The 17201-nt window shown below is 44.2% G+C and overlaps 1 protein-coding gene across 2 annotated transcripts in view; it reads left to right on the top strand.

Moving 5' to 3' along the window:
* Positions 1–3745: 3745 nt before the first annotated feature.
* The window catches only part of RORA (RAR related orphan receptor A), a 341873-nt gene continuing 328417 nt past the window's right edge, over positions 3746–17201 (top strand). For both annotated transcript variants that reach the window (XM_041468770.1, XM_041468768.1), the window contains exon 1: positions 3746–4027. In XM_041468770.1, coding sequence (XP_041324704.1) covers positions 3856–4027 — 172 coding nt within the window. In that variant the 5' untranslated portion in view covers positions 3746–3855. The remainder of the gene's footprint in view (positions 4028–17201) is intronic.

Raw genomic sequence — 17201 nt, 5'->3', positions numbered from 1 at the left:
TGTATTTTAAACCCTTCTTTGAATATTGGTACATAAGCACGATGACATCAGAACTGTACTGAGGACCTGCTTGATGTCCTAGGCCTTGCTTGACTCTGACACTTGCTCTTCTGAATGTCTTCACTCTATCAATTTTTCAATTAATTTTTTCCTGCAAAGCCATCAAAACCACAGGGATGTGTCCAATGGAAGGGAAACTGCCTTACTCTTTAGTAACTTGTTGTAGAGGAGGAACAGCTGTAACTCTGCCATGTTATTCAAGCTTTGCCCTCATGGTTATTGATCTCTCATCGATGTGTTCTGTACAACTGCTGGACCGGAGCTAACAAAGCTCCCTAGGAAGGCTGGAGAGCCCCCTTTGACAGGTGTGTGCTGTGGCCAGGGGTAGGCCTGGCCCCAGAACGTGGGCTGCTGTTTAAGAGTCTGGAGGATGCTCTTAGTCACAGGATTTAGTGCTGCTCCTGTCCTGTGAAGAGCAGGGAGCTGGACTCGGTCATCCTTATGGATCCCTTCCCACTTGAGATATTCTATGGTTTCATGGAACTCCTGGGTCAGGAGTGTGCTTTGGCATTCTTTTTGGAGGACTGGTTATGTGTGTAGAAGACCCTTAGTGACTCAGGTTCAAAGCAGGCCTGCACATTGACAGGCAGTGAACAGAATGCTGGGTGCTGTTCTCGTGGGAGCTGTGGTTTTGTTGCACACATTTGTGTGCTCTCTACCTCGTGCCTGTCCTGCCCAAGAATTGCTTTCTGTGTGTCTGGTGCCTGTGTGCATTACAGCTCTTCTGCCATTTCCTCTGCCACTGAAAAAGTGTTCCAATGATCTTTATACCTCCTCTACTGCAGAATCACAAAGGATTTATATGACTTTTTAAATTAGAATTTTTTAAATTATTAATTATTGTATCTACATGAAAATAGCTAAGTCAATAGGAGATGTCTGGTGATACTTGTCCCCTTTTTGTTCTATTAATGATAATTCTGGTAGGATCTGTTGCAAGAAATATCTGCAGCAATTTCTAAAGCCCTCTTTCATCTAACTAAACATTTATCCTCAGGTTTCTCAGCATACCTGTCTTTGCTGCTAATGCCATCTCACTTGTTGAAACAAGCTTAGTGATCAAAGTTAATGAACCATCTTGGTAGGGATTGGAAGCTAGAAACAGACTGAAGAACGAGGAAGACCTTTTCTATGCCCAGGAAATGTCTTAGCAGAACAGGTTCACAGAGAGGGAGCTTTGGACAAAAGTTGTGATGGTTTTCATTCATTATTTAATTCTCAAATGAACTGTCACCTATTTCCTTTTTTCATGGTGCTTTCACTTTGTGGGCAACCTCTCTTTTTGCTAGAGCAAAGCAGCTTTGTCTTCTTCCTTGTGTAGGTGCTCCTAGATTCTGGCCTCTACAAACATGCTACGAATTTGTCCTGATTTAGCTGGTTCTAATTGCTGGTGATTTATGAGAGAGATGTTGTGAAACAACATAAAATTAATTTTTCTTCTCCATTAATTCAGATGTTCTAAGCATTTGGGCTTACTCCTGTGATTTCCCCTCCCTCACAATTTACTTTGAAAACAAAAGCTTTACTGTGTTGTCCTATTGTAGCCTTCAGTGTTTCCTTCTCCTTTCTCTTCTAAGTAAATTGAAAAATTGTTCTGATTTAGAAAATAGCAAAAAAGATGCACTAAATAGCAATTGTATAACAAAGGTAGGTGTACAAAATATCAGCAGCCTTTAACAGATAAAAGGAGAAAAAAACCCACTCTACACTCTCTGATAATTTGAAGTACTGCAATACTACAACCAGTCCTGCAAAACACTCACGTGAATAATCCTTACTGTGGCAAGTAGTCCAATTGTTCCCAGCACTGGTGAAAGGCAGTGGTCTGGCAGCTTTGAGGAATGAAGTTCTTTTTTTTATTAGCCGGGCAAGTTTCCCAACACACACTGCCTGGTCAGCCTGCTAAAACCCCATCTGAGGAGGGAGGGATAAGCTTTCTCTTGGGCTAAGAGGCAGCTTGGTTTCCACAGATCACATAATTCTTACTTGTGTTTGGAGGCTGCCAATTAGCAAAAAGTAAAGGGAGAGGCTTTGCAGGAAATTGCAGCTCTAATCCAGCAAACTTGCAGCAGAGAAGGACCACCTTGCTGCCCTCTGCAGATTCTGGAGAGACCATGGCCAAAGCCTGTGGCCCCTGCCTGTGCCAGTGTGCACCAGGGATGCTCACTGGGGAGTCCTGGGGAGCAACCTGTGCTTCCCTTGTCCACTTCCACTTGCTCTGCTTCTCACGCTGCTCTCTAGGAACAGCTTCCATCCAGCTTGAGACCCTTTGATTTGATGCTGGTGAAAAACCTGTCCATATCCTGTGTGCTCCCAGGCCTGCCCTAACCCAGCACTTAATCACAAACAACAAGACCTGGTTTTACTCAGTGGACAAGGTCTGTAAGCCCAGCTCTGACAATCTCAAATTTATTTATGCTCTGAAAGTGAATGCAGAATAATTTTTTAATGTCACTGTCTTCTGCAATTGCTGCCCATTCCTCTCAGATGGAAGCAGACAACAGATAATCAAAACTGTTGTGGTGTTTGTTTTCCAGACGTGGGTAATTGGAACTTCAGGACTTCCAAATCAACTGACCCAAGATCCTGCTCTTCCGCCAAAAGGACTATCAGCAGTGCAAGATGTAATCCAAATTGTGGAGAGGCTCCAGGGGCAAGGAAGACTCATGGTACGTTTCACAGCTGTTTGAGCAGCCACCATTTGTGAGAGAGCAGTGCAGTACTGGTGATCATACTGCAGAATGTGGAATTGCCCAGGGTTTACCTAAAAGTTTCATCAGGTACCAGCACCAGCAGTGTTGAAAGCTGCAGCAGCAGTCCTGGTTGGCAGAAGGTAGCATATCAGCTGCTTGCACATGATCAAGTGCCATTTGGAAAAAGCTTGAACCGCTTTCAGTAAAAATATCATGATTTGGTGTACTCGGGATATGCTTCTAGTCAGAGCAGTCAGAGCAGTCAGAGCAGGCAGCTTTAGCACCTTCTGTGCAGGAGGCAGTAGGGCTGCATGAAACATGGCCTCTGTTGTACAGGAGCGATGTGTTCTCCAGGGTGTGTTTGTGGCAGCTGTTAACTGGATTTTAACATCAGGCAGCGGACAAGGAATTGACCATTACTGAGACTGTGAACTGTACAAGGGTGCTTGCAGAAGTCAGCCCAGATCTGGAGGTTTTCTGGCACCTTGCTAGTCACCTTTTGTTCTATGTCAAAGCGCACTTCATTGAGAGAGAGGTATTGTCTGAAATGTTGCCTTCTCCGGCTGCGTGGCTGCTAAACATGTGGGTCTTGAGACGCTTAATACAGCTGGCATCTTCTGATGCGGCTTCAGCTGAAACAGTCATGGGGGAGGGAAGACAGCCCTGCGTGGAAGCTCTTCCCGCTGGTACCGGGGCTGCAGAGGGGAGCTCCTCGCGGGCCCGCTGGCCCTGCCGGCCGGGCCCCACCATCGCGCCGAGCCGTCGGTGCCGGCCCGGGCGGAGGTCGGGCTGGCTCCCCGCCCGCCCTGGGCAATGGCAGCACCTTCTGCGGCCCCGGCCCCGCTCGGGGGCCGCAGGGACCCCGCGGCCGCCGCCCCTCCGGAGCCGGGCGCTGCCTGGGCGGGCGCGGGTCCGTGCGGGGGCGGGGGGGTGTGCAGCTCTCGCTAGCGCTGCTTGTGGTCACAGCCAGGCAAGCTCACATCCCATCTGGATCACGCTCGCTCTCTCCCTTCTGCTTTCCTACCATAGAGTTGCGCTGGAAACAGAAGATAGAGGGAGTGTAGGAGCTCGCCATCTCCAAGCGATCTACATTGGGAAAAACATGGAGTCGGCTCCGGCAGCCCCCGATCCAGCAGCCAGTGAGCCGGGCAGCAGCGTCTCCGAGGCGGCCGCCGGCGCCAGGGACACCCCGGTGAACCTGGAGCCTGCCCGGAAAAGCGATGCGCCGGCTCCCGTCCGCAGGCAGAGCTACTCCAGCAGCAGCAGCAGCAGAGGTAGGGAGACTTGGGGAAGGGGGAGGGGGCCGGGGGAGTGGGATCGGGGGGTGGGTGGGAATAGGAAGAGGGGGGTAAGAGAGAAGGGGGAAATGCAGCAATTTAATCCCCTGGTTTATTGCTCGTGCTTGTTGAAGCCGCGCACGCAAACAAGCCGGGCTTCTACCCCCTGCAAAACCTTGCAAACTTTTATAGCTTCTTTTAATTGCTGCAGGAGGAGGGACAAATGCAATGAAAATATTGAGCGGCGTTTGGTGCTTTCCTGTCCCTCTCGTTTATTGCCTGTGGTATCCGGATGGGTACTGTGCCCCTGAAATTACATAATTTTATAAATATATAAAGCAACAGAGGAGTATTGGGATTCAAGGGAACAAACTTTTAAAGCTGCAGTGTCCTTCCTCCCCCCCTTTTTTCTCCCCCTCGTCTGTCTCCTTTTGACAGTTTCTCAACTGGTGTGCTGTGGCTTGTTGTGAATGGGGGATCTGTGATTAAACAGGAGATTTGCGGTTTGCGGGTGACTTATTCACTCTGTTGCGCGCTGTTTTCCCTTAATTCATTTAAGTGTATCTTAAAAATTATTTCATCGCGGAGCGGATGATCTCGTAGCTGCTGTTGTTGAGGGTGCACAACTTCGCAGAGGGTCTCCGTGAGCCCGGGGGTTCTCTTGCCGCTCTCCGCCGGCCCCCGAATAAAACGCTGCGAACACACGAGCCCCCCTTTTCTGCCGCCAGCTGTCAAAGCCCTCCTGCCTCAGGCTGCGCCCCGGAGTCGTGCGGGTCGGCTCTGGAGGTGCTCAGGGCGGTTGAAGTTTGGCGTCAGCCGCGGCAGCGCCCGAGCCGCGCCGGCGGCGGGAGAGCTGCGCGCTGCCGGGCGGAGCGGTGCGGGGCCGTGCGGGGCGGGCTGCTCCCGCCGCGGCCACGGAGCGGGGCCCGGCTTCAAACGCCGCCGGAGTTTGCCGAGACGTGCGAGAGAGAGGGAGGAGGCTGCGGCTTTAATTACTTGTAAATAATTTATGAAGCGTTGCTCCTACAAGAGGGGGAGCGCGCTAGAGAGGCTTCGCTCGGTAAAATCCCTCGGTGATGGGTAAAAATGAATTAAATAACGCTATGTAATAATACACACGGCTGTTGAAAGAAATGACGGGCGGAGAAAAGTACGTGCCCGGCGGGAGCGCAGCCCCCTCGGCGGCCGCCGGCGGGGCTGGGGCAGCGATGCCCGGCCGCCGGCGGTGGCGAGACCGTCTCTGCTCGGACGGAGGGGGTTCGGGTTGTAGGTTGGAATATGGCTGATCATGTGTTGGCTTGTGTTTTACAGTATTTTTCCCCTTTTGGCCACACCCCCCCTTCCCAGGCAGCTTCCCACTCAGGGAATCCGCGTACAGTAAAAGCCATCGAGATGTCACACGCCGAAACATTTAATTAGAGGCGATTTGCGAGCAGGGAGCGCGCCGTTCGGCGGATGCCGAGGCGAGGAGGAGCGGGCTCGGCCGGAGGAGGCCGGGTGGCCACGGGCGTGTGCGCAGGGAGCGTTTGGCTGCGCGGGGTATATTTAGAGCTTGCGAGAGTGGATTTGGAATGCAAGCGCCTTATGTAACGAGGTTAATCAGAAACACTGGAGAAAATTTCCTTAATTTCTCGGGGAGTTTTCTGGATGTTTGCGGAGCCGGCCGTAGTTCGCGGGTGTTACACAACGCCCCCCCCTCCCGGCTCTCCGGCCCAGCGCTCCGGCGGCGCGGGCAGATGGTGCTGCCGGGGTGCGGGGCCGGCGGGAGGGAGCGGGCAGCCGGCTACGCCGCCTTTGGGGAGGGGGGCAACTTTGGGATCCCATAAATTATGTAACACTCGGCTGTCGCTTCTGTATGGATGCGAAAAGGGGGGGCGGGGGGGGGGGGGCTGGGAAGCCCGGGCGGCTCCGGCGGTGAGAGTGTTTTCTTGGCGGTCCCGAATCGTTCGGGCTCTGGTACTGCTAACCTGCTGACCCACATGTCCCTCCTCCCCCGGGCCTCGCTGGGGAAGGGGAAGGAGCAGGGGCCAGGCACTCCAGGCACACGCCGCCGCTCGCCCGGGCTCCCAGTGGCCGCACGCAGGCAGGCACTGCGTTATGTAACAGGCTGAGTGGGAAAGCGAAGGTCAGTGATGGAGGCATCCCCGGCACACAATGGCCAGAGCCCTGCGCGCCGGGGCTGTGCGGGCTGCAGAGCGAAATAAAGCTCGCGGCAGTAATTGGCGTGTGGTTTGGAAGGGCTTGGGAAGGGAGTGGGGAGAAGGAAAAGGAGAGTGGCAGGGATTTGGGGGAAAAAAAAAAAAGTGTTTGGGTTTTCTCGGATGATGTAATGGAGTTGGCAGAAAATACAAGTCTACTCCTAGAGTGCAAACAGTAAGAGAATTGTAGCTGGCATTCTGTGCTAATGTTGCATAAATTAGTGTATTGGAAGTAAATTGACCTATACAATACACACCAGCTGATTGTGCCTTCCTAATAGTTAAAACCTGGAGGTACAGAACCACACAGGAAAACATGACAATGACAACAATTTTGACCTCCTTGAAGTCAGGACTTGATGGATGGATTAGGTGTTAGGGGTCCCTGTAGACTTGTAGGTTTGGGGTTTTTAAAATTTTTTTTTAAGCTATTGAAATAGCACTTGATTTCTTGCCTTTTTGTTTTTAATAGGGTCCTTTATATATTATGGCAACAATGTGACCTTAATGTGTGACTAGTAGAGGTGAAATTATTTTTAGAACTGTTACCTTTTAAGCTCATATGTTCAGCTGTGTATTGAGTTCAAAAATTTACTTGTTTGGGTCCCAATTCTGCCATGTGTTGTAAGCAGGCAGCTCTGGACTCCCATGTGAGCTGTGTAGAGGATAGATACAAATACATAGACATTTAGGTATATGTACACATTTATACATCTCTCTAACTGTCAAAATCCTTATTTTTGACTCAGCAAACACTGCAAATATTAGTTTCATATCCTTCATTTTCATAGCTGCACACACTGAAAAGCTGCTTTGATACGTCAGGGTTTATAATAACCAGTGTACATAAGGAATGAGGAAAACAAAATTAAAGAGAGGACTGTTGATGGAGAATTGGGGAAAGTGGAATAAATTCTAAAGTGAAGCTTTAGTTATTATAATATTATAACTTCAGAATGCTTTTTTGCTTGATATGCAAACCTGTGTGTACCGCCAGATCCTTACATAACTTGGTTTTTATTTTGCAGAGGTTGTGCTGGTTTTGTTGCTGCATAGAATACTTGAAAGCATAAATTCTGAGTTACCAAAAGCACTTTTCAAATGGGGAGTTGTTATGTGATATATTTAATGTATGGGGGCATGCATGCATACTTGCATGCTTCAAAAAATTCCCTGCAGTCTGATATGAAAACTGATTGTTAGGAAATTGTCGCCATACTGGAAAAAAGCAGGAAATGGATTTAAAAGGCCTGGTTTTCCCCCAGAGGGATGTTTTTACTGCTGACAGTAGTTGTTAAAATTTTCTGAAGACCAGTCACTGACCAGCAGGTTGGATTTCAGTCTGAGAGTGTGTGTGTGTGTGTTCTGCAACAAGGGTTTGTGGTTTGCCATGCTTGGTAGAAGGAATGCTTCCCTCACCAGCTCTGGCCCTGGACTGTGGCTTTTAGTGACATTTATTTCACTTTGCAGGCTTTGAGTTCTACCCATGCTGCAATCTCAGGCTTAATGTTCTATTAGTTCCCCTAGAAATAGTTGTAATTGAATAAACTCTATTTTAGTAGAAACTACAGTCTCATTAAAAAGCAAAGTACATAAAAAGCTTTTAAATCTGCTAGAAAATGCTTAGTTTGTATGGAATTGAGCTCTTGGTCTCCGAGGTAAGTCAAGAGAGGATGTCTTGCTGAAAAATATTTAAGACAGCTCTTACATCACTGGATGATGCTATATGGAAATACTTATGATGCTTAATATTTAATAATTGAAAACTGCAGCTATGTAGGTACCTGTTCTTCTTTTCTTGCTGATGAAGTTCTGAGTGTATTTGGTGTTTTCCAGAGCCCTTTGGATGTCCTCTGTTTATCCTGATCCTGTCTCTGCTGGTAGATTGTGGCATATTGCTTTTGTGCTTTTTTTTTAAATTTGGGTGATGCTCCACAAGTAGGGATGTAACATCATTAATAGTGACAACAATAGGTTTGTGGTGGTCCTTTCTTTGGAAATATTTTTTTTTCCTAGATTTTATCCATTTCTGGATTTAGACTATTCTACAGAGCTTAGCCACAATGCAAAATTTTGCAAGTTGTTTTTAGGAGGACTCTTTGAATTTTGTAAATTTGGATGCTTTCTGTAGATTCTTTGGGTTGCCTTTGCCATCACTGGGGACTATTCTGCATGCACCACTGATTTAGTCCTATTCTGGAAGATGATATGTGCTTTGAATCCTTTAAAGTACAGCATTGTTTTAAACGTTTGTAGCATAGGAGCAATAATAGCAGCAGTATGTTGTTCTCCTAGGAACAATGCAGTTCTCTTATTCCAATAAACCGTAACCTATTCTCTTATTTTATTTGCTTGAGAAACATCTCAGGAGCTCATAAACCAGTATGTAAATACTGTTATCATTCAACCAAATGCTGTAATTTTACTAAATAAAGAACATAGTTTGTAATGGAGATTAACGGGCTGTGTGACAATTTCAGTTTTGGTTACAGCCCTGCATCTGAATGGAAGGAGCAATTTCAGTTCTGAGAGGTTTTTTTTTTTTTTCTTTTTCCCTTCTGATATTTGTTTTTAAGCTACAAAAATACATGTTGGGGAAAACCTGAAATGACTCAGTCGATTTTGCTGGATTTAATATGAGAATTATCCCAGTGAAAAGGGGAAAAAACCCACCCTCGTTTTAAATTACTGTGATATCTGTGTCACTCTTGAAATTAATTTGTGAATAGGTGATCCATTCTTTACTGAAATATTTTTAAGAGCATGTTTTCAGTGACAGGCACTTGTAGGAACAGATACTGAAAAAATGAAAAAAAATAAATTTGAAGTATATCTGAATGCCCTGGAAGTGTGGGTGCTGTGCAGCTTGGGGGTTGCTCACAGGCTCTGTGCTTCTCGCTGCTGCTCGGGGAGCAAAGGGGCTGCAGTGGCAGCTGCAGCTGCTCTCACACAGCTGTTTCTGCAGCAGGCAAAGGGGAGTGCTGGGCCCAGGTAGTTCACAGGAGCTGTCAAAATGCACCAATGCACTCGGCTCAGGCCCTTCCATTCCCGTGCTGCAAGGCAGCTGTCACCCCTCAGCTGTCTGTCCATCCTGGCCTTTCGGCAAGAGGCTGCCTGGCAGCCCAGGGCCTTTGGGTGGGATGCTGGATAGGGAGCAGAGTCTGCTTCTCAAGAGAAGCTGAATTATTTTTCTCTGTCACACTTTTACCTGGACCTGGATTTGTTGTGGAGGTTCTGCAGTTTTCCGTGGCTTTGGCAGAAGAGGAAGTTCTGGTGGGTAAAGTGTTGAAGAAACTTACTCAATGTGTGGAAGCATCCTCACTTCATATGCTGTTTTCTGCTGTCTTGTTTTCTTTGACTCTTTTTTCCAGTATTTTGTGTTTCATCTATTGCTGAGGCTGTCTTTGTAGCCCTGATAATCACTTCTGGAAATGTACTGTACAAAGCTGTTGGTTTTATATGTTCTCACAACTGGCAGACAGGTCACACATCCTTACCTGCACAGATTTTTACAGGTGTGCAGAGGAGGGCCCTGCAGAGCAGAGTCTGAATCCCCTGCTGTCACCAGACCCATGCTGCACATTTGGTGTCAAAAACAGATCCCACTTTGTTTTGGGGGTTCTTAGGGGTTTTTTTTGGTCCTGGTGTCCTGATAGGAGGCTCCTCTACAGCTTTGTTGTCTGATGATTAGAAACCTTCTTTTCACTTCTAAGTAACTGTATTCACGATCAGTTAGCTCACTTGCTTCTTTAAATGTTTTCTATAAAACCTCTGTGGACTGAAAATGAAGAAGAGCCTGGTATTTTATTTTGTGATAGCTGAACTAACAGCGAGCTCTGTTCAATGACTCACAGTTTAGCACTTCAGCATATCTGTTGTAGATGGTCTGTGCTGATAGAAACATGAGAACAGCTTGGGCTGTGTGTCAGGAGGAGTTAATTGTCTAATTTCTTGAATGTAAAGGTTGTGAATTATTCCTCATACCGTTATCTGAAGTCTCATCTAGGTATGTTTCATTCTTGGCAACAACTGAGCTCTTCTGAGACTGAGTGTATTGGGGTGTGTGTTTTCATGAAGAAATTGTGGGGCTTATTTTACAGCAGTTTAATCCTATAGTTTAGCCTCATTGCACTGCTCATTTGGAAGGATCCCCAGGTGTTTTTAACACTTTTGGGAACCATTTTGCTTATTACTGAAATCCAGCCACTTCTTGTGTGGAATCTGACAGCTGTTTAATGGTGCTCAGCCATGCTAAGCAGATCAGAACGGAAAGTGAAGAATACCATACCTGATTGAAACACTCAGAGGGATTCTGGATACAGATAATATAATTATCTGCATTGGAATTGGGTCAAACAGCTCTATTCCTGTAGAAAATTACTAGATATTTTCAGTGGCAATGTATGGTCAAGAAATTGGTTTGAAATACCTTCCTGAAAATGGTACCCCCAGCAGTGAGATAATTGAAGATCCTGCTGCTTACCCTATTGTGATCACCAGTTGCAGAATGATCAATGTTTTCAGGTATTTCTGGATGTATTAATTGTTTGGTTCCATGCTGGTATGTGAAATCTTACAAACCAGGGGGGATGCCTGGGATGTTGCAGGTCTTGCTTTGTAAAGCAAATTTCTTTTCTGGTGAATTCCTTAAATAGTGAGTTGCTGTCTGTGAAATGTGCTTGTAGTCACAGAGGTTTTAAAAATGGTTTTAGGGGATCTCTTGACGCTAAGCCAGTAGGGAATGGAGGAGGTGGGTGTCAAGCCTTGTCTTGTGAGGATATTGGTGACTGTGGGGAAAATACAGCTCTTTTCCAGTTGTCTTCAATTTCACTTCCCATGTAATCTGGCAGAACAGAGTATAAACAGAAGATCTGCAAAGGAACAGAAGTCAAAATTCCTGATCAACTGAATGTACATAAATGTCCTAGTAATAATGACCAACTGCAGAGTCTTTCATTTGTAATTTAATCTAATAATTTCCATGCACTTCTGAAGGAACACACTATGAAGCTGGCAACTTCAGAGAAATTGCTGCGCTGTTACAAACAGCGTTTGAGCTGGCATTATAACAGCATGATAGATTGTGAGATGGAGAACAAAGTTAGTGTGGAAACTGAGCTGAGAGAAATTGCCAGCAGAATGTGAGAAAGCAGAGTTGGATTATGATAACCTCCCTTGCAGAATCAAATTAAACCGTTATAAAGGCTTTGTTGATTTTTAGTTTGTAGTTGTATTATGTATTTACTTCACATGGGTGCAGGAGATTAATGAGGCAGGTGTAGTGATCATGGGGTGAAAAACTGTGGTGCTGCTGTTCTTTTTAAATGTTTCATTTCGTACAGACTGTGGGGTATTTACAGCATTAATTAACAATATGTCTGTCTGCTTTAGTTCTGCAACTGCTGAAATGTATTGAAAGTATTTAATATGCAGAGGTGATGGAAATTATAACTCCTAGAAGGAGGTTGGACAGAGAATCCCGTCTCCCTTTTTTTTTTTTAATTTATTTTAAATTTATTTTATTACACTTATAAATATCTTTTAAAATGGCATGCTTGTCCAAAGAGGTGGTTTGTGTGAAGAATGGGGAATATATGGCCTGGAACTCTGCAGCTAGGTTTGACAATATGGCTGAAAGAAGACAGAAGGAAAAACAAAAATCAAACCCCAGAAGCAGATCATGTAGCAAAATGCTGTTGATGTGCCTTCAATAGCTTTGCCAGCTCCTGACCTGTGAGAGAGGAATTTTTTCCATAGTTAGGTAGAAGTACATACCATGCACTTCTGAAATAAATATATATGCAAAACTGTAGACACCATTGGGAAATTTTAAATTATGTATTAGTAGAGCTTGGCCTGACTGTTTTGGCGCTGAAGCAAGGTCTGTTAGATACAGTCAAGGATAAAACCAAGGCCAAGACTTGTGAAATACTGATTATGGGGCTTATTTTATTCCTTTTATTTATTAAAGTAGGATTTCCCCTCAGAGTTTCTCTTCAAATGTAGAGGTAAGAAAGAATGCCTTTTTATGAACTAATAGATGACTTTGCCAAAGTCTGTACCAAATGTAAATCAGAGGCCTCTCCTGCATTACATCTTTTAACTAAGGGCAGAAAGGTAAGGTTTAAACTATTTCTTTGTAAGAAGTCTTGAAATTTGATAAGACAGGCTAAAGTACAGCTTTTGCTAATACTTTACTTGAAGTAAGAAACCTGTCAGCATAAAGCATCTCCTAAATCCTTTGTATATTAAAAAATAAAATAAAACTAAACCAATCTCAAAGGAAACTAGGGCATATAAGAAACCTCTGTCTGAGTCTTGCTTCATTTGTGTAATCTTCAAGAGGAGTTTTGTTAGTCATTTGCGTTGTCATTATAGAAGTTAGGAAAGGGTCCTTTACTGCTGGGGTTGTTAGAGAGGCCTTTTAAAAACTCCAATGAAGTATACTCTGAACTGTTGACATCTTGTGTGGAGTCAGAGTGCTTCTAGATAACACATGGAAGTCAGTTAGAGCACAAAAGCAACTCTTTCCAGGACTGGTGCTTGGAGGAATAATGGACAAAGCAATGTACAGTGGTGGTGTACTTTCAGTCCCTTGGCAGTCCTGCCAATCCATCAACAGCCAGACAGGCCTTGCACTTGGAGAGTCTTTAAAAAACCAAACCACTACGTTGCTTCTACAGATTTCATTTCCACTCAGCACTCTTAATGCTGTAATTTTCTGCTGGAATCAGGTGTATTTTTAAGAAGTGATCTGATTTTCATGATTGTGAATCTGGCAGAGATCAGATTAGGTCAGTCCTATGTTGGCAGCACGAAAGCTGCCCTTGACTATTAGAGGTGTTCTGCTCTCCTGGCAGAAGTCTGGATCCTGTGACTGTTGATGTGTGTGCTTAATACTGAACATCCTGGATGGTTCTGTTGATGTCAGTGGTAGTACTTCAGTAGTAAAACCAGGGGGTGATTAATTCAACTAAAAGATGAATTAACTGTAGTTTTCACGGTAGATAGGGCTGGGTGAGCAGTTGTAATTATTTTGGCAGATACATTGTTACCCTGCTATAATTTTGCTTTCAGGATCATACTGTGGCTTCATTGCTGGAGAAGAATTTCTATTCCTACTTCAGAACAGCTGTTAGGAGATGAGCAAGAATTTCCTCAGGTACAGAACCTGAGTTGCACTTGTCTGTTGCTGTATATGGAGTGTGTTTGCTAAGTATACTAAAGGTTTTAATTTGTAGCCACTGACATCTTAGCTCTGTTCTTAAAACAATCAAAAAGTCTTTTTTGTTTTGTGATGGAAAAAAATGAAGGGAATGGTGAACTGATTGTAGGGATTTTGCTTCAGAGAATTTAATAAGCTGACTGTTCAGGTGGCCTGCCTTATTGGCATTTCTCTCTCGATATTGGCTGCCTCTAACATGGTTTGATCATAACAGAATTATTTTTCTGTTTTGTTTTGGTTTTTGTTTTTTTTTTTTCCCTGAGTAAATCACACTATACCACTTGGCCTCCTTTTAGAGATTCACAGTTCTAGTTCATGAAAACTTGCAGTTAATTTTTTGTATAATAATACCCCACTGAAATTTCCAGGGCAGGTCAGCAGTATCCCAGAGGTGCTTTAGTGTGACATGCAGTGTAGAATCCAAGGCTGTGCGAAAGGACAAGGGAAGATTTTTTGTTTTGTTTTTGAAACGGAAGCAAAATCCTTCCAAAACTCTAGCCAGTCAGTAACTTTCCCCAGCAGTGCTCAAGGCAGTCTGTCACTAAAATCTTTGGTTTCAATTCTCTGAAGAAACACTCCCCCATACAACATTCACCTTAGAGAGGATAAGGACAAAAGCTTGTGGATGAAGGCAGGATTAGCAGAGCAGCTAGGTTTACAGATAACCAGGAGCTTCCATTTAGCAAGCTGTGTTTGGCCTCAGTGTTGGGTTTCCAGCGTTCCCAAGTCCACCTTCCTGTTGTTTCCAGCCCACTTTAGAGACTGCAGAAATGGCTTGTCACAGATCTCTGCAATTGGCAAGTCTCCTCAGAATTTCTTCCACGTATCCTTTGTTTTCTTTGCCACAGCAGAGGTTCAAAGCAGAATGTCTTTAGGGATTTGAGAGCAAATGATCACAAGTGGCGAGGTGGGGACTCATGCCAATATACTGAAAATATTTTGTTGCATTGCTTTTCTCTGCACACAGCAGAACGCACACTGGAAGCAAACTTGGCTCTGGAAAGGCAGCAATAGAAAATGTAAAAACAAACCCAGAAAGGAAGTAAATGAAGCCAAAGGGGGAGCAGGGTAGTTTTGGGTAATGAACAGTAAAAGAAAGATGTGGAACTTAAGGAAGAAGTGTAATGAAAGGGCACAAAAGAAAGATGACTGATTTGGAAAATGGCCTGGAAAAAAACCCCCAAACATTTGCAAAAGGACTGGAGTAGTGGGGGAAGCTACAGTGTCTGCTGAGGGGAGGGGAATTTACTGCCTTATTTCCTCTGTACAATTAATATATTCTTATTCTGTGATCTTGTCTTTGCTGTGGAATGTAATAAAATGTGTTTTAGTGCATGGTGTGGTCTCAGACAGTTGCCTCAGATTTGCTTCAGCACCCTATTGTTTCCAATGAGCTCTGACTAAATTCTTTTGCCACAGATGTTGTGCTAATGTGTTATATGAATTATTTGTCTTATCTCGGTCCTGTGAAATTAGAAGCCCTTTCCCACAGTGTGTTAAGCAGATTAAAATGAAAGCCTGTTTTTATGGTCCAGCAGCAGTGCAAATATTTGGAAAAAAAATAGAGGAAAGAAAAAGAGTTGTGAACTAACTGTGGGGTGCTGTGAGGACTCTATGAGGCAAACACATCTTGTCACCTAAATGGTGAGATGGTAAGTTCCAAGCTTCTCTTGAAAAGGCTTCTACTGTTTTCCCTAGTGCTTTTATTTGGGGGAAAGAGCTTGGGATTGGTAGTTTCTACTAAGGTACCTGTTGTCATTTGGCATTAATTTGTGAGGCATTTCTGCAGAAGTTCCTCTTCAAACCCCTGTCAGTGACTTGAGGGCTGCATTTACTTCGAGGTAGGCAGTCCTGGGACAGAATTTGGGTTCTTTGGAAAAGCACTAAACACAATATTAGAGGCTACTACCAACTGTTTTTTGTTTTTAAGAGAAATTACTTTAAAAAGTAGTGAAGTGATGGTACACATGAAATTCAGGATTCATGTTACTCTCTGTCTTGAATTCCTGTCTTGTGTCCTTTCTCCCTTAGGAGCAGAATATATTTTAGTTACAGCAGTAATTTTATTTATACTGACTTACTTAAATCTTAGTGTCATAACATTCCAAGATATTTTGGAACTGTTCTCCTACCTGTGTGGTATTTGTCACAAAAATGTCTAAAGCTATGATGAATTTATTGTGGACATGATGTGCCTAAGATTGTGTTTGGGCAGCAAGTTAATTAAAGCATCAGATGTTATTTTAATATATTTGAGGGGACACTGTAAAGTGTGAGAGGGGACAGAGTAAAGGTGGGATGTCAGAGTGAGCATTTTATGGATTCTGGACTCTGTTCCCATTTCATTCCTTTATTTATTATTATTTTATTCCTCTTATTTCCCTGCATGGAAATAAGGAATTGCATGTTGCTGCATCAGAAATGTTGCTCTTTCAGGTCTGTTCAGGTCATGATCAATGTTGAGAAGTGTTGGAAGTGCTTGTGGGCCACACTCTATGGAGCTCTGTGCTGAGATGTGCTGAGGTTCACATGGTGGGTACTCAAAAAGGCAGAAGGAGTAAGAGAGGTGGCCCATTATTTCCCTGTCTGTGTTAGCAGCACCAGACCATTGAAGTGCTATTAAGGTGCTTGAAAGTTTGACTTTTGAGGTGTTCATGTCCCCCAGAAGGACAGGTTTGAAGAAGTTTGGCATTTTTCCCTCTGTCCATGTTGGATGAGGAGGCAGCAGCTGCGCCTTAATGGTTTTCCTTCTTGCCCAGCATCTGGTCTAGGTGTCCTTTTGTCAGACCAGCTCCATGCACGTGTTCTGGGATACCTGTGGGTTTTGTTGGCACAGAAGTTGAATATTCCACACTCTCCCTGACACTGCAGGCTGAACTGCTGGTGTGGGTGCAGCCATGCCAGCAGAAGAGAGCATTTATCAGTTTGCTGCGTGTAGCAAAACCAGCATCATTGTTTTGGGTTTTTTCCTTAAAAATTCCCCTCTATTGAGTTATAGCTTGATGTGCTGGAGGTAGTGGGGGCTGGGGAGGACAGCAACTTTATTTGTCATTGCTGTGTTAGCAGAGGCTCTGCTCTACAGGCAGTGCTTAACAATCCTCAGGAGATTGCAGGGATCTGTCTCTGCTTAGCCCTTACCAAGGTGCAGTTATACCACTGCTGCTCAGTGGGGTTACATGGTTTTATATTTATATTTATTTATATGACAGACTTCAGATTCACCAGCAAACTGGACACTACAGACCTGGGGTGTTCCACAAAAACATTTTGCAGTATGTTATGTATTAAAACTTGATAAAAAATAGATGAATGGCAGGAGTAGGAGGTAAGCAGTACTCCTTCTTTTGGTGGAAATCCTTATGTGTTACAGGTATTTTTCAGCGTACTTTGACCAGAGTAGCACAGAGAAACTTGGTTTTAGTCTGTCTCTGGTAGTGTCTGATTTTTGCAACCACATTTAAATGTAAATGTAAGCTGTTGAAGTTTTTTTGTAATCCTGACATCTCTATGTGATATTTCTCCATAAAAGAAATTATTTCTACATTACAGTGTAATGTTTTAGATGTGAACACATTGCTTTTGATTTGCCCTTTTTTTCCATATTTTTCCTGTTTTTGCTATTTTCCCCTTTTTTTCCATATTTAAAGCAGAGAGATTTATAACTGGACCTTAGTGAGGGGAAAGTTTTATAGACATAAACCAAGAATGTATAGTGAATACTATATTAAAATTAAAGCATTAGAGATTT

This window comes from Pyrgilauda ruficollis, unplaced genomic scaffold (genome assembly GCF_017590135.1).
Source record: "Pyrgilauda ruficollis isolate IOZ18807 unplaced genomic scaffold, ASM1759013v1 scaffold23, whole genome shotgun sequence".
Classification (NCBI taxonomy): Eukaryota; Metazoa; Chordata; class Aves; order Passeriformes; family Passeridae; genus Pyrgilauda; species Pyrgilauda ruficollis.
Note: the sequence above shows the minus strand (reverse complement) of the source record. Positions and strands in the feature narration are given on the sequence as shown.